General features: G+C 46.1%; 1 protein-coding gene across 2 annotated transcripts in view; it reads right to left on the bottom strand.

The window, feature by feature from the left end:
* The window catches only part of LOC141048453 (serine protease FAM111A-like), a 68,826-nt gene that overhangs the window by 43,418 nt on the left and 3,765 nt on the right, over positions 1-21,643 (bottom strand). For both annotated transcript variants that reach the window (XM_073544009.1, XM_073544010.1), the window contains exons 2-3: positions 13,645-13,703; positions 13,465-13,554 (exon numbers count right to left, since the gene is read on the bottom strand). In XM_073544009.1, the coding sequence (XP_073400110.1) occupies positions 13,465-13,554; positions 13,645-13,671 (117 nt within the window). In that variant the 5' untranslated portion in view covers positions 13,672-13,703. The remainder of the gene's footprint in view (positions 1-13,464; positions 13,555-13,644; positions 13,704-21,643) is intronic.

Genomic DNA, 21,643 nt, shown 5'->3' with positions numbered 1-21,643 from the left:
TGATCCGAATCCAGCTCTAAGACCCCTTCAGATTCCGAAAGTGCTTCACTTGACTCGGGAGAGGAGGCCCGAGAGGGAGACTGCTGGGGAGTATGGGGTGAGGTAGGGCGAGGAGAGGACTCCGCCTGGAGATCCTGCCTGGGTCTCTTGCGACTGACACTGGCTGGCTCAGATGGGACGTCCTGGGACGTGCTAGGTCCCGCAGAAGCTCCCAAGGGCAACTTATCCAGAACGGCTACTAGGGACCGAGACACCTTGGTGAGGTCTGCCACCGACTGTGATAGGGAGGAGGCCCAACCCGGCAAGGGGGGCTCACTCACCCCTGGGGCTATGGATGGCTCCTGAGCGGCGTCGGGCTGTGCAGGGGAGGGCCGAAGAGCGGGTACGATCAGCCTTAGGGATAGACATTGTGAAAAACCTGAGGTAGTGCCGGAAGGTTGGGGGACAGAGGGCGGAGAAGGGTCAGTCTGCCGTGCAGAACTACTCACGGTCCGGTGTCCCCAAAAGCGATGCTGCTCGACCTGTCCGGGGATGCAGATCAGGGAGAAGTCCGGCTGGCCGTCCCAAAGAGGCAAAAAGCTGCTTGCAGAAACTGCTCAGGGGCTGGGGAGCCTCTCCAGCTGCGTCCGGCTGGCAGGCTGTGAAGATGGCGCCTGCCTGTAGAAAAGCGCGGGTCCCGGGGAAGGGCGGTCCTCGCAGGGTTAATAATTGCTGCCCTCTAGCCATAATATGCTGGGCAGGAGAGGGAAAGGCGGGGGGAGGGCCTGTGGAGAGTGGGAGTGAATCCCGCTTAGTAGAAAGGGGCGGGGGGCGTGGCCGCGACGCTGCGGTAGGACCGAACACAAGCCGGGGCCTAAATTAGTTGCGGCGGCCGCCTGTCAGCAGGGGGTCGGCGCGGAAGACGCGTCGCGACACCGGGCCGCGTCCCTGCCCAGAACTGCTCGACTCCAGCGCTACCCCTGCCGAGATGGAAAAAAGGGGGAAGCACAGAACGAGGCCCGTGAAGACCCGGGGCCTGCATGGATGCGGTGACCGTGGGGGGATGCGGGGCGTGCAGGGACCCTAACGTGGTCCCCTTGGCGACCGCTCCAAGAGAAAACGCCGGGGGAAGACTGACATACTCACCCAGGCAGGGGGCCTTACAATAAAGGTACCTGAAAATCCCACGCTGTCTGTCTCTATGAAATCCGCGCCTCATCCAACCTTCAGGCTCTGGTAGGCGAGAGGGTGGGAGGCGGGGGGCAAGGACCGTCCGTGCGGCTGGCACCTACTTGTGAGAGGCTCCTGGTCCTGCTCCGGAGACCTATGAGGATACGGGGTGGCAGTACACGCCGTACTCATAGTCTCTTTGTGGGAGTACGGATGTGACTGTTCACTCCGTATCCCTCCGGAACCTGCAAAGAAACGACGCACACTGAGGTAGATATGGGTCTAATAAAAGACCCGTGTCCACCTCCTACTGACACTAAGCTAAACTGAGGAATTTCCTGCCGGTCGGTGGGGTGTATACGGCGGAGGAGGAGCTAACTTTTTTGTGCATAGTGTCAGCCTCCTAGTGGCAGCAGCATACACCCATGGTCTCTGTGTCCTCCAATAAGGCGAACGAGAAACACTTGTTCTTCAAGTAAAATGATTTTCAAGCTTGCTTACGGGTATGTGCACACGTTGCGGATTCTAGTGCGAATCCGCAGCGGATTTGGCCCTGCGGATCCGCAGAAGAATCTCCTGCGTTGTACAGTACCATTCTATCCAATGCAAAGCAAAAAACGCTGTGCACGCTGCGGGTTCAATTCCGCAGCATGTCAATTCTTTGTGCGGATTCAGCTGCGTTTTACACCTGTTCCATTATAGGAATCCGCAGGTGTAAAAACGCAGGTGAAATCCGCAGATAATCTGAACTAAATCCGCAGGTAAAACGCAGGTCATTTTACCTGCGAATTTAGCAAAATCTGCGCGGAAATATCCGCAGGGTAATCCGCAACGTATGCACATACCCTAATAGTTCTTGGCAGCGCATGCTTGTGTGAACATGTGCTGCACAGAGCCTGATATTCTATGTGCACGTAACGATCACACATCGTGGGCTCAGCAGTGCGATCAACATGTATAAACAGCCTATTATACGCCGCGGGTTGGCTCATGCGTAGACGATCAGCGGTCTGATAACGGCCACAACTGACCAGTATACATGCAGCCTAAGAAATCATTTCTTTTTTATTGGAGATACCGACTTCAACTCTGCCCCTGCATCTTCCTGTAAGACAATTCCCAGCTTGCAAACTGTGAAATGACAATATACAGATGCAGTGGCGTAACGAGAGTCCCATGGACTCCGATGCAAAATTTGAACCTGGTCCCCACCTGCATGTTGGTCAGACGTATAGGGCTTTGTAGCGTTCTAGATGCTATAAAAACATACGTGTTCACAGTCTATGTAATGATGTCCCTATCCTGGCACCTTCCTGTAATAATCTCCGCCGTCCTGGCCCCTTCTGTGAAGGGTTAATACTAAAATCAGAGCTGAAGTTTCACTTCTCCATTTTTCCTGAAGGTTTCGTTTCTCCGTTTTTGTTGCTGTAAAGGCTTATTCACACGTCAGTATTTGGTCAGTACGGTATTTTGCATCAGTGTTTGTATGCCAAAGCCTGGAATGGAACTTACCAAGAAAAAAATATAATTGAAAGACTGATGTCTGTTCTTTGTTTTGGAGACACTGGCATACAAATACTGATGAAATACTGATCAAAAATACTGATGTGTCAAAGAGGCCTAAGATAAATTTTGTAATTAGGGAAAAATTCAAACTGTCATGAAACCAGACTGTTCCCATCAGGTGCAAGACAAGGGACGCGGGGGTGTAGAACTCTGAAGAATATGCCATTTGGATACGGACATATATGCAGTTTCCGGTTTTCTTGCAATATTATTGGCTTATATAGTGAAATGATGTTATTGGTAGTTGAGAACTTTGCATAATTAAGAAAAAGATTATAAAAGTGACTAAAATAAAGGGGCTTAGTGATCTGTCTTGATCCTCCCGTACAGAGACCCCCGTCTCCGTGTGGTCATTTGAGTTGCTAGCAACACTCTGTGGATTAATTTGGAAATCACTGGTACAACCGCGAAGGGTTAATTTAGCCCTCCCTAAATAGCTACCTCGACACTTCTTGGAATAATATGCCCTGTCCTGGTCTCTTTCTGTAAAAATGTGCCCCGTTGTAGCTCCCATCCTAGGCCTCATCCTGGTATAATGTCCCACTTTTTGTTATAATACCCCCCTATTCTATAACAATGTCCACTATCTTGGTAGAGAGTCCTTCATCCTGGCCCCATCCTGGTAAAGTGTGCCCTATTCTGGGCCCCTTCCTGGTATAATGTCCCCTACCCTATAACAATATCCACCATCCTGGTAGAAGATCCCTCATCCTGGTCCCTTCCTGGTATAATGTCCCCTATTCTATAACAATATCTACAATCCTGGTAGAGGATCCCTCATCCTGGTCCCTTCCTGGTATAATGTCCCCTATTCTATAACAATATCCACAATCTGGGTAGAGGATCCCTCATCCTGGCCCCATCCTGGTATAATATCCCCTACCCTATAACAATATCCATCATCCTGTTAGAGTCTCCCTCATCCTGGTCCCTTCCTGGTATAATGTTCCCTATCCTATAACAATATCCACCATACTGGTCCCTTCCTGTTATAATGCCCCCTATTCTATAACAATGTCCAGTATCGTGGTAGAGAGTCTTTCATCCTGGCCCTATCCTTGTATAGTGTGCCCTATCCTTGGCCCCTTCCTGGTATAATGTCCCTATCCAACAACAATATCCACCATCCTGATAGAGGATCCCTCATCCTGGTCCCTTCCGGTTATAATACCCTCCCATTCTATAACAATGTCCACTATCTTGGTAAAGAGTACTTCATCCTGGTATAGTGTGCCCTATCTTTGGCTCCTTACTGGTATAATGTCCCCTATCCTATAACAATATCCACCATCCTGGTAGAGGATCCCTCATCCTGGTCCCTTCCTGTAATAATGCCCCCCTATTCTATAACAATATCCACCATCCTGGTAGAGTCCTTCATCCTGTCCCTATCCTGGTATAGTGTGCCCTATCTTGAGCCCCTTCCTGGTATAATATCCCCTACCCTATAACAATATCCACCATCCTGGTAGAGTCCTTCATCCTGGCCTCATCCTATAAGAGTGTCCACCATCCTAGTAGAGTGTCCCTCATTCTGGACCCATCCTGGTATAATGTCCTCTATTCATGTGCAGCGTTCTCTTCTGTAGCCTACAGCTAACTTCAGTGTGCCAGCCAAAGGCGGCACATAACGTCACTGCCATGCAGTGCTTGTGACGAGCTCACCAACGTCTGATTGGACGATGACATGTATTGTAGTGCATGGCGCTGGCAGCTGTCTTCTCCTTAATACACTTCATCTGAATGTGCAACCTCGGAAGCACATGCAGCTGAAACAGGTTCTGGCGTCGGCAGGCCCCCCCTCTCACAAAAGCCTGATTGTACCTTCTGTGACTGCGATCGTAAGGCCGGGGTCACACTAACCGACGCAAAATACGGTCAGTATTTTGCATGCGTAATACGGATGAATGGCCCCTAAACAGTGCTCCGTATGTCATCTGTGATCAAGGTGTGGTCGCGTATTTTGCGCATGTATGCATCCGTATGTAATCCGTATGGCATCCGTATGGCGAGATTTTCTCGCAGGCTTGCAAAATGGACATATAATGGAGCCCTATGACAGGGTTTATAACAGAAACCAAAGAATAGATATAGACACATGGAATGCATATGTATATATATATATATATATATATATATATATATATATATATATATATATATATATATATATGTATTCTATGTGTATATATCTATTCATTCGTTTCTTTATTAAACCTGTCAGTGTGAGTTTACTGTATCGCGCACTGAATTGCCGGCTTTGCTAAAAGACACCTGGTGCGTATTTCTCGCAAGTCACATGTGTGGTCCGTGTGTAATCCGTATTTTTTGCGCACCCATAGACTTGCATTGGCGTACTACGGCCGTAGTACGCTGACAATCGCAGCATGCTGCGATTGGCACGGAGCGTAGAATACGGATGAGAAATATACGCCTGGTGCGAGTGACCCCATAGAGAATCATTGGTCCTTGTCTAATGCGTGCTTTTAGCGCCTCTCACTCGGCCGTATTCCTCGCCAGTGTAACCCCGGCCTTACACCCCTGTACAGATGCCTTATTTTGTTGTACATGTGAACAAATGAAAAAGCAAAGAAATAGCTCATCAAGAAATCTAGAGATACGCGTTAATGGGGCTACGCTGAAGTTTACCATAGAAGCACAAGACTCTCCAGCACTAATAATACTTAAGGCCTCATTTCGTCACATTTTAAATCCAAGCAATACAAAATAACAGGGTCTAATCTAATCTCCAATATAATGTCATCTCCAGGATTGGCTTCTGTGCTTTTTTTTTATTGCTTGGATTTTAATTGTGGTTTGAAAGTAGCCTCACGTTTTACTAAAAACTGGAGCTTCTCTTCAATCAATAATACACATTTTCTAGAATCAGAAACAGTTTGCACAAGACTGTGATGGAGGATTCCCAACTACTTAGTGACCAGAGATAAGGCTATAGCCTTCAGGACAGATCTTAGAGAATCACTATAATCAAACAACAGAAAGGATAATATTAGCAATTATCCAGTTATTTTATCTACTACAAGTCGTCCCCAGTATATACAGTACATCATAAAAAAAGTGAGATGACATAAAAAAAGATGATCGCTTTAAAGGGGTATTTCTTAAGTTCTTAAATTGTTTCTATTAGTGAGACAGCATGATAACCAACAGGATTGTAATTGACTTGCTTTTTTTTACCTGCTGTGTTCTCCTTCAATGATACTTTTTATCTTTTATAGTGTACAACTGGTTTCTATGGAGCTGGGCCACCAGAGGCCAAGAGTATCTAGAAGTTACATTCCAGGTGAGGAGTTAACTCTTAACACTCTAGTCATCTCTCTCCAGCCCACTGACTTCTGCACATCAGTTATCTGCTCACCCTCTCCTCCTCACTCACCCTAATAAAAACTTTGTAAGCTGTCAATTACAGTGGGTACGGACAGTATTCAGGCCCCTTTACATTTTTCTCTACTTGTTTTATTGCAGCTATGCTGTAAATTCAAAAAAGTTCATTTTTTTCTCATTAATGAACACTCTGCACCCCATCCTGACTGAAAAAGAGAAATGTAAAATTTTTTGCAAATTTATTAAAAAAAAGAATAGTATTCAGACCCTTTGCTCAGACACTCATACTTAAGTCACATGCTGTCCATTTCCTTTTTATCCTCCTTGAAATGGTTCTACTCCTTCATTGGAGTCCAGCTGTGTGTAATTACACTGATAGGACCTGATGTGTAAAGGCGCACACATGTCTATATAAGACCTCACAGCTCACAGTGCACATCACACCAAATGAGAATCATGAGGCCAAAGGAACTGGCCAAGGAGCTCAGAGACAGAATTGGGGCAAGGCACAGATCTGGCCAAGGTTACAAAAGAATGTCTGCAGTACTCAGGTTCCTAAGAGCACAGTGGCCTCCATAATCCTTAAATGGAAGAAGTTTGGGACCACTAGAAGTCTTCCTAGACCTGGCCGTCCAGCCAAACTGAGCAATTGTGGGAGAAGAGCCTTGGTGAGCAAGGTAAAGAAGAACCCCAAGATCACTGTGGCTGAGCTCCACAGATGTAGTAGGGAGATGAAAGAAAGTTCCACAAAGTCAACTATCACTGCAGCCCTCCACCAGTCGGGCCTTTATGGCAGAGTGGGCCGACGGAAGCCTCTCCTCAGTGCCAGAGATATGAAAGCCTGCATAGAGTTTGCTAAAAAACACATGAAGGACTCCCAGACTATGAGAAATAAGATTCTCTGGTCTGATGGGACGTAGATAGAACTTTTTAGTGATAATTCTAAGCGGTATGTGTGGAAAAAACCAAGCACTGCTCATCGCCTGCCCAATATAATCCCAACAGTGAACCATGGTGGTGGCAGCATCATGCTATGGGGGTGTTTTTCAGCTGCAGGGACAGGACGACTGGTTGCCATTGAAGGAAACATGAATGCGGCCAAGTACAGAGATATCCTGGATGAAAACCTCTTCCAGAGTGCTCTGGACCTCAGACTTGGCCGAAGGTTCACCTTCCAACGAGACAATGACCCTAAGCATACAGCTAACATAACAAAGGAGTGGTGTTATGAATGGGTCACCGAGGAGGAACAACAAAAAGCTAAGTCCCAGAAAACAGAGAGGTTGGTAACTATGCAGATTGCAGATCCCTGATCTTAACCACACAACTAACAGTAGCGCGTTCCTACGATGTTCCTAGACGCCTCGTCACCGCCGGAGGACTACATAAACCTAAAGCAAGAAAAGGGAAAACTAACCCAGAGCAGACCCCAAAGGAATAGACAGCCCCCACACATGTATTGACGGTGAAACAAGATGAAAACACAAACACAGGCAGGAAAATAGGCTGAGCAAACAATGGGGCCCGACTAACTAGAAAGGAAAGCCACTGTCTGCAATCTGCCAAAAAAACCCTACCAAAATAATGTCCAACACGTCTGATAGCAAAATTAACCCTGAAGTCACTAGACTTCTCCCACTATATCAGCACTCTGAAATATTCTGAAACAGAGCAAAAAGAGGCCAATCTAAAAAGGGACAAAAAGGCAAATTGGCAAATACAGATAAATAGGAGTGGAAGTTCAGCATAGCCCCAGCAGGGGCAAGCTGACCACACAAGAAACTGAACTGACCAACAAGCGCAAGTGTGAACATTAGCAAAAAACAAACTTAACTTGAGAAGACTGGAAGAGAGCTGAAGTCCAGGACCTGAGAAGCAGGCTGAATCACCAGCACCAAGATAGGCTGTCTTATATCCAGTCTGATACTCCAGAGATCCAATCGTTATCCTCCTCATCAGGTGGCAGATCACTACCACTTAAACCAACCTCACTACCTCCTGTCACCACCAGAGAGAGAACGGAAGGAGAACTCTCAACTGGTGGAGCAGAAAATGAGCTCATAACAGAGTGGCTTCAGAACAACTCTGTGACCATTCCTGACTGGCCCAGCCAGAGCCCTGACCTAAACCCAATGGAGTATCTCTGGAGAGACCTAAAAATGGCTGTCCACCAACGTTCACCATCCAACCTGATGGAACTGGAGAGGATTTGCAAGGAAGAATGGCAGAGGATCCCCAAATCCAGGGGTGAAAAACTTGTGGCATCATTCCCAAGAAGACTCATGGCTGTACTAGCTCAAAAGGTGCTTCTACTCAATACTGAGCAAAGGGTCTGTGTCATGATCCAGGCCGGGGTTTGTTTCTTGTTATTCTCTCTCTCTGGTCTGGTCATGCTGGGGTTAGCTTTCTCTGCCTCTTTTTGTGATCCGTTTAGCTATTTCAGTCCGCTGCTCCCTGCAGGCAGTGTCAGTTATGGTACCTGCCCCAGGCTGGAGAGGCTGACCCCGTTACATCTTGATTTGTCCTCTGCCCGTTCAATCAGACCATGTGCCTTCCCACTCCTGCTACCCCGCACATCTTAGTGTTTGCTGCTCCCCGTGCTGTGACCTCTTGGTATCTGATTCAGCTTGTCCTCTGACCTGTTTTACTGTCTCTTGTCTCTGGCTTCTCTGTTCTCGAATGGCTCCGACTTTTCTGGCTTGCATCTGACCACGTGTATTGCGGTTTCCCCTGGTACTGCGTTTTCCTGTCTGTTACTGACCCGGCTCGTCTGACCATTCTATCGCCACCTAGTGGTGCCTGCGCTGCCGCACTGTGCTGCTACGCTGTGAGTGCAACTTTTTCTCCCTCACCAGCACCCCCTGTTGAAGGTTGCGCAATACTGCGATGTGGCAGCATTACATTTTGAATACTTATGACCATGTGATATTTCAGTTTTTCTTTTTTAATAAATTTGCAAAAAATTCTATATTTCTGTTTTTTTCAGTCAAGATGGGGTGCAGAGTGTACATTAATGAGAAAAAAAAATGAACTTTTCTGAATTTACCAAATGGCTGCAAGGAAACAAAGAGTGAAAATTTTAAAGGGGTCTGAAGACTTTCTGTACCCACTGTATCTGTTTATATTCTCATTTCATGTATCTATAAACCATGAGGAATATCTGTGGATGTAAAAGATACTATTGCTTTTGTATTAATGGGGAAAATCATAGATGTCATTGGTTGTCATTTTTTTCTATTAAAGGGAAGGTGCCATCCAAAAACTTTTTTTTCAGCAATTGAAAAAATGTAAAGAGTTAATGTTTACATTTTCTTAAAAAAGATTATCATTTGTTTTTAATTTTGCAAAATATGAAAAATAATTTTAAAAAGTTTGGCATTTCCACTTGTTAACACTAGGGGAGCAGCTACTGAAATTTGACACAAAAAACTATTGTACAACTAGCTCACATTACTGCCCTGCAGTAATTATGGGCGGAATCTGCTGACATGGGTGTGGTGTCACTCCTCTCCTCCCCTTCTGGGTGTTTGCTAAGGGAAAAGAGAGGATGACATCTAGGAACACAGTGAGCAGCCATTTTGATGGGGCCTGCAAAGTTACTGACTGTCTTTGCATGCAAAGTCTGGATCAGAACAGGTCATCAATCAGCAGAAATGTTTCCTGGATTTCTGTGGAGCAGACAAGTAGACGGTCCATCCATGTGTATAAAACACAGCGCTCTATGTACAATCCCTGGCACCGAACAGGGTGCCCCCCATAGACCAGCACACTGCTCTCCTGAAATACTCTGTGCTGCTGTCACCCTGCTCCTTCCTACCATATATCAGGCCCCTGTCACCTCGCTTTCACACATCGCCAGGACAGGATCTGAGGAGAGGAATGGGGTCTTCGGTCACCGAGGATGGCAGGCAGCACAGAGTATTTCAGGAGAGCAGTGTGCTGGTCTATGGGGGGCACAGACCACAGAGGGAGATATATGGGGGAAGAGCAGGGTGACAGCACCACAGAAATCCAGGAAACGTTTCTGCTGATTGATGGCCTGTTCTGATCCAGACTTTGCATGCAAAGACCCCATTCCCCTCCTCAGATCCTGTCCTGGCGATGTGTGAAAGCGAGGCGACAGGCGCAGTCCGGGGTGACACTGGGAAGCAGGATGGGGGGAAATGTAGCCATTCAGTAACATTAAAAATGAGGCCCCTCTTCAGCTGCCTCACCAGCCCTCCCCTGACTGCACCTATTACCCCTGACCCGTGTGCAGGTGCTCAGCCAGAACCACCCTAGAATGGGTCCCCTTTTAGCAGATAATACTGCCATAGTATTCTCACATAATAGCGCCATATACTTCACACATAATGCCGCCATATAGATCATACACAATACCACCATGTAGATCACACATAAAACCAGCAGAGTGACAGCAGCAGAGTATTTCAGGAGAGCAGTATCACACGGGATAGGATTAGATACACGGCTCAGCAGTCAGTATCACACAGGAGAGGATTAGATACACGGCTCAGCTGTCAGTATCACACGGGATAGGATTAGATACACAGCTCAGCAGACAGTATCACACAGGATAGGATTAGATACACAGCTCAGAAGACAGTATCACAGGAGAGGATTAGATACACGGATCAGCAAACAGTATCACACAGGAGAGGATTAGATACACGCTCAGCACACAGTATCACACAGGAGAGGATTAGATACACAGCTCAGCAGACAGTATCACACAGGATAGGATTAGATACACGGCTCAGCAGTCAGTATCACACAGGAGAGGATTAGATACACTGCTCAGCACACAGTATCACACTGGAGAGGATTAGATACACAGCTCAGCAGACAGTATCACACAGGATAGGATTAGATACACGCTCAGCAGTCAGTATCACACAGGAGAGGATTAGATACACAGCTCAGCAGTCACTATCACACAGGAGAGGATTAGATACACGCTCAGCAGACAGTATCACACAGGAGAGAATTAGATACACAGCTCAGCAGTCAGTATCACAGGAGAGGATTAGATACACGGCTCAGCAGTCAGTATCACACAGGATAGGATTAGATACACGCTCAGCAGACAGTATCACACAGGAGAGAATTAGATACACAGCTCAGCAGTCAGTATCACAGGAGAGGATTAGATGTCCAGCAGATTGCCAAGTGTTTTGAAAGAGCAGGGAGCAGCTCCTCCTCTGTTTTGCAAGTGCAGGGGCTGCAGCTGGTCGGGTGTTTTGGAAAGAGCAGCTCGGTCCCCGGGAACTCATCCTGTATTCTGTCCTGCAGGTTGTATGTGCAGAGTGAACATCCAAGCTGTTATGCTGGAACAGTACAGCATCCAGGGCTTGCATCAGTGTGTAACTGGAAAGCACTGGGCTCTAATAAAATGGCGCCTGGCCACACCTACAGCAGTGAATTGAGCTGCCCACAGAGGCATGCCCAGTTCACAGCTGATGCTGCTGCAATGATACAGATAGGGGTCGGGAGCCGACTGTTATGTCTTATGCCCAGGGACTGCCGCAAATGAGCATGGAAAGTGTCGTTCAGCAGCCAGAAAGGTAAGATGGCAGCCCCCAGTGGCTGCATCACTACAGAAAAAAAAAAAAATCCATACACACCACTGAGTCAAGCTTAGGGGACAATAGCTTTTTATACTATTTTCTTTTTTACATTAAATTATGAAAAAACATGGCACCTTCCCTTTAAGCTTAGTGACATACTGGAATATATTGTACACCATAGTCCCAGGACATGTCCCTAACATAAAGCAACATACATTGCTTAAGAAAGTACTATTATTAATCAGGTTAAATCTGTAGCTATCATTTCGGTAGGACACTGTAACAAAAGTCAGTGGCCTTCAATGGTCACATCTTCTACATATTAGTCTTCCACAGAGATTATACTTACTTCTTCCATCCACATAAAACATAGTCGTATAGACTATTTCTTGATTTCAAAATTACTGATCCCCCATGTCAGCCCTTCCATTACTGGATGCTGGACTTAAGGCCCCGTCACACACAGCGACCGACTCCCCCCCCCCCCCCGCCGGGTATCGCTTATCGTGCAGGAGTGTCCCGGGTCATTTTTTGATCGTTGGTCTCCCGCTGGCCAGCACGCATCGCTGCGTGTGGCAGCGGGAGACCAACCATCAGCGAGCTCCTAGCGCTGTAAGCAGACACTGGGAGCTGGTATCCAAGGTAAATATCGGGTAACTAAGCGCACACGTCACTTAGTTACCCACTGTGTACCTTGGATACCTGCGTGCTGGGAGCTGGTATCCAAGGTACACAGCGGGTCACTAAGTGAAGCGCGTGCTTAGTTACCCGCTGTTTACCTGGATACCATCTCCCAGCGCGAGCACGCAGGTATCCAAGGTACACAGCGGGTAACTAAGCGACACGTACGCTTAGTTACCCGATATTTACCTTGGATACCCGCGTCCTCGCTGGTCCTGAACGCTGGTGAGAGCTGCCTGTTTGACAGCTCACCAGCGATCATGTAGTGAGGTACCAACGATCCTGACCAGGTCGTATCGTTGTCGGGATCGCTGGTGCATCGTTTAGTGTAACGGGACCCTTAGTCAGATCACGCTCCGATGGGAATCACAGTTCAAAGCCAATTCACCACCGGAAAAAGCTTTCTACATTGGATGTTGCACCCTGACCAGGTGCTATCGTGCTCCAGAAGTGTGGAATCGTAGGTGGGGAGCTGGATTTTTTCCCCTACCGCTTTACAACTAGTCTGGAGGCGTAAAATATCACCCGAAATTCTCCCTGAAAACCTCTCATGTCATCAGTGGATATATTTCCTTAGTAATGACAATACCCGTGTCTTCGATAAGGTCTTATCTACCCTATACCCTGGAACAACCGCAGTAGGTTGGAGATGTTAAAGGGATTCTCCAACAATCTAATAAAATGGCCCCTGTCACAATTCAAATGGCAGCTTGTCGTACTCATGTGTCAGGATGGGCTGTAGTCTAGAGAAACACAGCCTGTGTCTCAACTGACAGGAGCTGCATCGTACACACACTTACCGATGCCAGCGCTGCCTGATGGAGAAGTGAGTAACCGGAGAAGAAATCTTTTGCTCGGATGGCTGCGCATTCAGAACTGAGGTTGGAGAAAATATCCTTTGTGCCGTCAGCTGAGAGCACTGATTCTTGCCTCCCTCAGTTTGGACAGCATGAATCAGATGACAAGATCCATTTCAATTTGCGCAGTATTGAATGCAACCATTAAAATTGCATTGTGATATAGCATGATGCAGAAAGTTGTGCTTCCCGCATGAGATCACAGCATAAAAAAAACACATTTCAGGTGATCTGCCAATGTGGAACCCTGGTCTAAATCAGTGAAGGTGGAATCTCCCTTTAAAGTGGAGAACTTTTACCTGCAGAGGAGTTAGTATTGATGTCCGATTTGTTTGGTTTAGCTCCACTGAATTTGACTGGTTTTCCTTATCTAGGTGGGCACTTGGGTCCTATTCATGCATTAAAAGAAACAGAATCATTGTCTTGATCATGACTGTATATTATAATTTATAGATAAATCATATCTAACAAAGTCTCACCGGGTGGTTGCTGATGTGCTCGGCCATGAGGAAACTGTAAATTTTATTTGTGATGAAGACTGAAAAAGAACAAGAAAATGACATCAACTAAAAATGTAAAAAGAATCTGACACAAACGAAAGTTTCAATGTTACGAATAACAAAGTCCGAAAGCAGCGCTCAACCGGAGAGCGTCCATCAACTGAACTGACTGCCCCAGTATGAGAATATATTGTGTCAAATGTTGTAATATAGAGAGCGAATATCATAATGCAAAAAACAACAGTGCAGATGTCCAGGCGTGACGTTACATCAACGACTGTTATAAACATCATACAGTAGAGGGGCACAACCTGAGGACACCCTTCAGAGAGGCTGTGTGGCGGGAGATATTGTGGAGAGGGGCAGTGTATGGGGGGACATAATTGAGAGGGACAGTGTGGGGGGATTATATGGAGAGGGGCAGTGTGGGGAAATTTTATGGAGAGGGACAATATGGGGATAATATGGATAAGGGCAGTGTGGGAGAGGCATTATGGAATATTATGGAGAAGAGCAGTGTGTGTGAGAATATTATGGCGAGGGGTTGGGGGAATATTATGGAGAGGAGCAGTGTGTGTGAGAATATTATGGAGAGGGGTAGTGTGTGTGAGAATATTATGGAGAGGGGTAGTGTGGGGGGAATATTATGGAGGTTTTCATGCGAGAGACTCGCACAAGAATTGTGCAAGTCTCTTGCAAGTGAGTATGAGCCCTTTTGTTAGCGTGTGTTCACACTGATTTTTTTTTTTGGAGCAGAAACTTTCCAAATATTCAAAACTTGTCAGAAAACGCAGAGCATTGCAGTCTGTTTTGTATGAGGTAAGGCTGCAGCAGACCTGTCAGTGTGCCCATGCTGAGATCTATACACTACCTACATGCACATTATGACCATGGAGCAATGAAAGAAGGTGGCTTATAATGACTCCCGGTTTCCATCATGTGGACAGTCAGGGGAGTGCACATCACTCAGGGTACGTGCACACGCTGCGGATTGCAGTGCGTATTTGGCCGCGCGGTTTTTGTAAAATCCGCAGGTAAATAGACCTGCGGTTTTACCTGCGGATTAGCCTGCGGTTTTTCATCTCCACAATGGAGGAGATGGCAAACCGCAGCAGAATCCGCAGAAAGAATTGACATGTCAATTCTTTCTGCGGTTTCAAAACCGCAGAAAAACCGCGCGGAAAAATCCGCACCGTCTGCACTGCGGTTTTTTATTCCCATAGGGAATAATGGTACTGTACACCGCAGCAAAAACTGCTGCGGACCCGCAGCGGCCAAATCTGCTGCGGAGCCGCAGCAGAATCCGCAGCGTGTGCACACACCCTCACTTTGGAAAGAGATGAAACCAGGATGCAGTATGGGAAAAGGGGAAGATGGGGGAGACAGTATGATGGGGTGACGTTCTGCTGCCTTCATGTGGAGGTGACACTAATAGCAGCACCTTTAAGCAGGGGATAATGGTTGGTCAGGAAAAGTCTGAGGAACATGACAAATCAAGATGACTTGTCTGCAAATTCCAAGATCTCAAGCTGATCAATCAGCTGTGTGATTAAGCATTTAGTTATGGTTTATATCTTAAATTATACAATTCAACAGATTTGTCTTTACAATCTATTGTACGCAGTGAAAAAAATTCCGCAACAACATGTGAACGTACACCAAATATTCAAATATTTCCAGATGATCTCACCACTGAGATATTTGATATAGTGAAGAGGAAGGCAGGTTTTTCCACATCTGTCACTTACCCTACTCATAGTCACAGTCAGTCCGCCTAGCCAAAACGGCTGGTAACAAGGAGTAAAAGATTGTTATGATCTGTTCTACAGAAAGTCTATCCCCTGCCTCCAACTGCGGTTATTTGCACATAAAATGGGAGGCTGGTAAATCCTCTAATGTTAACAGGGTGAGTGGTTCACATTTACTATAACATAAAGCAGAATAGACTTTACAGTAAGGAACAAAGAAATGGGAGGTATAAGGGTGTGTGCACACGCTGCGGATTCTGCTGCGGTTCCACAGCGGATTTGGCCGCTGTGGATCCACAGCAGTTTTTGCTGCGGTGTACAGTACCATAATATCCTATGGATATTAAAAACCGCAGTGCATACAGTGCGGATTTTTCCGCGTGGTTTTCCTGCGGTTTCTAAACCGCAGAAAGAATTGACATTTCAATTCTTTCTGCGGATTCTGCTGCGGTTTGCCATCTCCTCCATTGTGGAGATGAAAAACTGCAGGGCAAAACCGCAGGTCTTTTGACCTGCAGATTTACCTGCGGATTTTACAAAATCCGCGTGGCCAAATCCGCACCCCATTCCGCAGCATGTGCACATTCCCTTAGTAATGGTAAAAATGCCAGGAATAAATAAGAATCAAAATTTGGCTTGTCAATTAAGTTGTAAATATTTTAAAGGGAACCTGTTATCAGGATTTATTCCTAGAAGGTAGTAGGAATGCTTTATCAGGCTCCTAATACATTTACATTACATTTAGCATTTAGGGCTAATACAAGAATCATCACAGAGGGTATTAGATACTGTCCAAATGCCTTCTAGGAGTAAATATTGAGGACAGGTTCACTATAACTTCGTTTTTAGTTAAATGAGGACATAGCACCAGCAAAATTGATTACGTTAAGGGGTAAAGTGCAAGACCACAGTGAGAACACTGCAGAAGCAGTGCACAATTTATAGCTCGCATTAAAATGAGAAATAAAGGTTTGTGACGTGAGCTCCCTCTAGTGGGGGTTGGAGATAGAACGCAGTACGCTCCCCCTAGTGGTGGCTGCAGACAATGCAGTGAACTTCCCCTAGTGGTGGCTACAGGTAGAGTGCAGTGAGACTCAGAGGACGTGGCTGCAGGTAGCATACATTATGTTTCTAAATCTGACACTTTACTATTTGATCACTCTGATAGCAGTATCGCAAGGATTTTGAGCTCTGTATCAGCTGTAACTCTTACATATGTTTTGCAATATCTCACCTTCCTTACAGTGATCATTCACTGTAGGTAACCGTGCTCCCTTCCTGGCAGCAATCTAATGTATACGCACTTTTCATGCTGGTGTCATGGCCGGTTTAGTCACCAGAAACCACAGTGCTGTCCCAGATCCATCGTACGGTCATGAATACGCCCCGTGGACCCAGTTTGGGATTCTAGACGTTTTTACGGTAAGAATAATGCCTGCCGGCTGTTCTTGCCATCAAAAGTGACATCAAGCCCAACTCATTGCAGTAAAGTGAACAGAGCGCAGTGGGGACGCCTGACCCCTTTATCCACAAAAGTGAAAGCTTATTTCCCTCTCCCCACTAAAAGTAGCAGAAGCTGCGTGATTATGGGGAGGTTGGGAGGAGAAATGAACCGCAGCTATTGATTAATCTTACCTGCCTGGAGTTTTGCCGCTGTCTGACACAACTCTGTATAGACTGAGACCCCGCTCTCAATCCGTCTTATAAGGCTGTGTGCACACGCTGCGGAAAAGGTGCGGATTCATCCGCGCGGATTTTGTACAATCCGCAGGTGAAACCGCAGGTCAAAAGACCTGCGGTTTTACCTGCGGATTGCTCTGCGGTTTTGCCCTGCGGTTTTTCATCTCCTCAATGGAGGAGATGGCAAACCGCAGGAGAATCCGCAGAAAGAATTGACATGTCAATTCTTTCTGCGGATTGAAAACCGCAGATAATCCGTGCGGAAAATTCCGCACCGTCTGCACTGCGGTTTTTGATTCCCATAGGGAATCATTGTACTGTACACCGCAGCAGAAACTGCTGCGGGTCCGCAGCGGCCAAAACCGCTGCGGAACCGCAGCAAAATCCGCAGCGTGTGCACACAGCCTAAGACCCAGGGCTAAACTGCATGAGCGGGAAGTTCAGATTCATAAGAAAGCCACACCTGCATCCACGGTCATGCTAATTTCTATGACTCAGCGACTGCTTACTGATGACTTATGTGTATGACAATTTAACCCCATATTATTCCACGTTTTAGACTCAGGTACTAGAAGACACACAATGCCTTCCTTTTTCTGTAAATGCTGCAGCTCTGTGGTGTTTGCTATGGTGTAATTATCAAAACGTGAATTTATTTCAGTTCTTCAGTACATAAAGTGACCCTTCTGTATTCTATAGAGTCATTACACACAGAGTGATCTATTCCACGTGTTTATTTCTGGTAATGTTGATGATTATGGCTTACAGCCAATGAAAACCCAAAAGTCATTATCTCAGTAAATTAGAAAACTTTATAACACCAGCTTGAAAAATGATTGTAAAATCTGAAATGTTGTCCTAATGAAATGTATGATCAGTAAATGCCCTCAATACTTGGTCGGGCTCCTTCTGCATCAATTCCTGCATCAATGCAGCGTGGCATGGAGGCGATCAGCCTGTGGCACTGCTGAGGGGTTATGGAAGCCCAGGTTGCTTTGATAGCAGCCTTCAGCTTGTCTGCATTGTTGGGTCTGGTGTCTCTCATCTTCTTGACAATGCTCCATAGATTCTCTATGGGGTTAAGGTCAGGAGAGTTTGCTGCCAATCAAGCCCAGTGATACTGTTGTGTGTACACCAGGTATTGGTACTTTTGGCAGTGTGGACAGGGGCCAAGTCCTGCTGGAGAATGACATTTCCAGCTCCATAAAGCTTGTCGGTAGAGGGAAACATGAAGAGCTCTAAAATGTCCTCCTGGTAGACGGCTGCGCTGACTTTGGTCTTGATAAAACACAGTGGACCTACACCAGCAGATGACATGGCTCCCCAAACCATCACTGATGGTGGAGACTTCACACTAGACCTCCAGCAGCTTGGATTGTGGCCTCTCCACTCTTCCTCCAGACTCTGGGACCCCTGACAACAGTCCAGTTCTTTATCTCCTTGGCCCAGGTAAGACGCTTCTGGTGTTGTCTATTGGTCATGAGTGGCTGACACAAGGAATGTGACACTTGACACAAGGCTGCGGTTATCCCGGTTGCTAGTGCACCTTTTTCTCCCACACTTTTTCCTTCCACTCCACTTTCCATTAGTATTCTTGGATACAGCGCTCTGTGAACAGCCGGCTTCTTTACCAATGACCTTTTGTGGCTTCCCCTCCTTATGGAGTGTGTCAGTGACTGCCTTCGGACATGTCAGGTCAGCAGTCTTCCCCATGATTGTGGAGCTACTGAAACAGACGAAGGGACCTTTATAAACTCTTAGGAGCCTTTGCAGGTGTTTTTTAATTATTCTAATTTCCTGAGATAATGACTTCTGGGTTTTCATTGGCTGTAAGCCATAATCATCAACATTACCAGAAATAAACACGTGCAATAGATCACTCTGTGTGTAATGACTCTATAGAATAGAGGAAAGTCACTTTTTGTGTTGAAGAACAGAAATAAATTCACTTTTTGATGATATTCTAATTTTGTGAGAAGAACTTGTATAAACTAATCTTTTTTAACCCTTTTGCGCCAGAGCCTGCTTTCAACTTTTGTGACCGGGCCAATTTTTACAATTCTGACCACTGTCACTTTATGTGGTAATAACTCTGGCGCTTCAAGGGATTCCACTGATTCTGAGATCATTTTTTAGTGGCATGGTGCACATCATGATATTGGTAAAATTTGTTCGATATGACTTGTGTTTATTTCTGAAAATATCGGAAATTTGGTGAAACTTTTAAAAATTTCACAATTTTCAAACTTTTAATCTTTATGCCCTTAAATCAGAGAGAGGTCACACAAAATAGTTAATAAATAACATTTTCCCACATGTCTCAGCACAATTTTTGAAACATGTTTTTAGTTACAAAGTTAGAATTGGTAAAAGTTGACCAGCGATTTCTCATTTTTTTCCATAAAATTTACAAAACCATTTTTTTAGGGACCACCTCACATTTGAAGTGACTTTGAGGGGTCTATATGACAGAAAATACCCAAAAGTGACACCATTCTGAAAACTGCACCACTCAAGGTGCGCAAAACCACATTCAAGAAGTTTATTAACCCTTCGGGTGCTTCACAGGAATTATTGGAACGTGGAAGGAAAAAAATGAACATAGAAATAGTGTAATCGTGGGCACCACCCAATGGTATAGGTATCAACCAAATGCATACCGTAAATACATACTACAGAAAAAAGAACAATAAGTGTGCATATAAAGGCATCACCATAAAAATCACAAAAATGTTATTAATACAGCAATATACATGCAAAAAAACCATACATTTAAAAAAAATTAAAAAGTCCAGCGGCTAAACAAATTCATGCCAAGAAAACCAAATAAAGTTGTAGTGAACCCTAAGACCAGAATATAACTTACCATGTGACATGCAAGGGTGTAAGTAAAAAACATACCGTATTTTTCGGACCATCAGGCTGGTTTCACATTAGCGCTTTTTAAGCGCACGCACGGCCGGGGGTAGCTCCGCCCCCGAGCCGGCTCTCTGCCCGGCGTGCCCTCCCCTTGCTTGTAACGCCGCCTCCTATCGCACAGCGGCGCCTGCGATCGGCGCACCCTATCTTTAGCATAGGGTGCGCAGATCGTACGCAGGCCGTGCGCTAGTTGCGCTTTGACCTGCGCTGCGCACTTTTGACGGTGCGCCGTGCGCGCCAAAATCAAACTTTTCGGATTTTGGCGCGCACGGCGCACCGTCAAAAGTGCGCAGCGCAGGTCAAAGCGCACGGCCTGCGCACGATCTGCGCACCCTATGCTAAAGATAGGGTGCGCCGATCGTAGGCGCCGCTGTGCGATAGGAGGTGGCGCTACAAGCAAGGGGCGGGCACGCCGGGCAGAGAGCCGGCTCGGGGGCGGAGCTACCCCCGGCCGTGCGTGCGCTTAAAAAGCGCTAATGTGAAACCAGCCTCAGACGCACTTTTTCCCAAAAATTTTTTTTGGGGGAAAATGGGGGTGCGTCTTACAGTCGCAATATACTTACATTCCTGTGGCTGGTGCAGGTGCAGCGGGGCTCTGTGGTGTGGTGGTGGCGGGCTGTGCTCTGGTGCAGTAGCAGCGGCTCTCTGTGCTTTGTAGGGGGCTCCACCGGCATTTCCTCAAAGCCCGGAGGCCCCCGCACATCCGTTGCTGCCATGTTGTGGTGGACTCCGGGAACATGGCCGCCTGTCCAGGGGCGGCACATGCTCAGGTTCAGATCTCGTCCCGAGAGACGACATTTCGTTGCCAAGATTTGAATCTCGTCTCCCGAGATCATGAATGACTAAGGGTGCTGTGACACCTAATACGTGTCGATAACACATCATATGCTGCTATCTATGCTGATACTTTTATCCTCCATGCTTGAAATATCAAGTGAATAAAGGATTGTTTTTTTTCCACTATATCGTGGAGCTGGATTTTTCCCTCATTTTGCTACGTTTTATGTCTTGACACGGCGGTTCCGTGCTCCGATTCCTGGGATGTCATAACTGGTGAGCTGGACTTTATTCTACTTAAGATTACCGTACTGTACTTGTATGTATTATGTATACCCCTCCTCACATGTAAAGTGCCATGGAATAAATGGCGCTATAATAATAAATAATAATAAAATTGTTCCACCATTATTTCATGGCATGTCATCATTGTTTATTGCTTTTTGTCTACATAAGTTATTATTCTTATATCACATTGCACTGTTCTTTGCACTTTTTGTTCACTACGTTCTTGTATTTTATATACGGTATTTTTTTTCTGCAACAGTATAACTTTCCTTGTAACCCTTAGGGTACGTGCACACGCTGCGGAATCCGCTGCGGATTAATCCGCACGGATTTTGCAAAAACCGCAGGTCAAAAGACCTGCGGATTATCTGCGGTTTTGCCTGCGGTTTGGTCCTGCGGATTCACTATCTCCACAATGGTGGAGATAGGAACCCGCAGTGGTTTCCGCAGAAAGAATTGACATGCAATTCTTTCTGCGGATTCAAAACCGCAGCAAATCCGCGTGGATTTTTCCGCAGCGTCGGCACAGCGTTTTTTTTTTCCCATTCATTTGAATGGTACTGTAC

Source organism: Dendrobates tinctorius, unplaced genomic scaffold (assembly GCF_039654945.1).
Source record: "Dendrobates tinctorius isolate UK_male_01 unplaced genomic scaffold, ASM3965494v1 ptg000136l, whole genome shotgun sequence".
Taxonomy (NCBI): domain Eukaryota; kingdom Metazoa; phylum Chordata; class Amphibia; order Anura; family Dendrobatidae; genus Dendrobates; species Dendrobates tinctorius.
The sequence above is the reverse complement of the archived record's forward strand: the minus strand, read 5'-3'. Positions and strand labels throughout refer to the sequence as shown.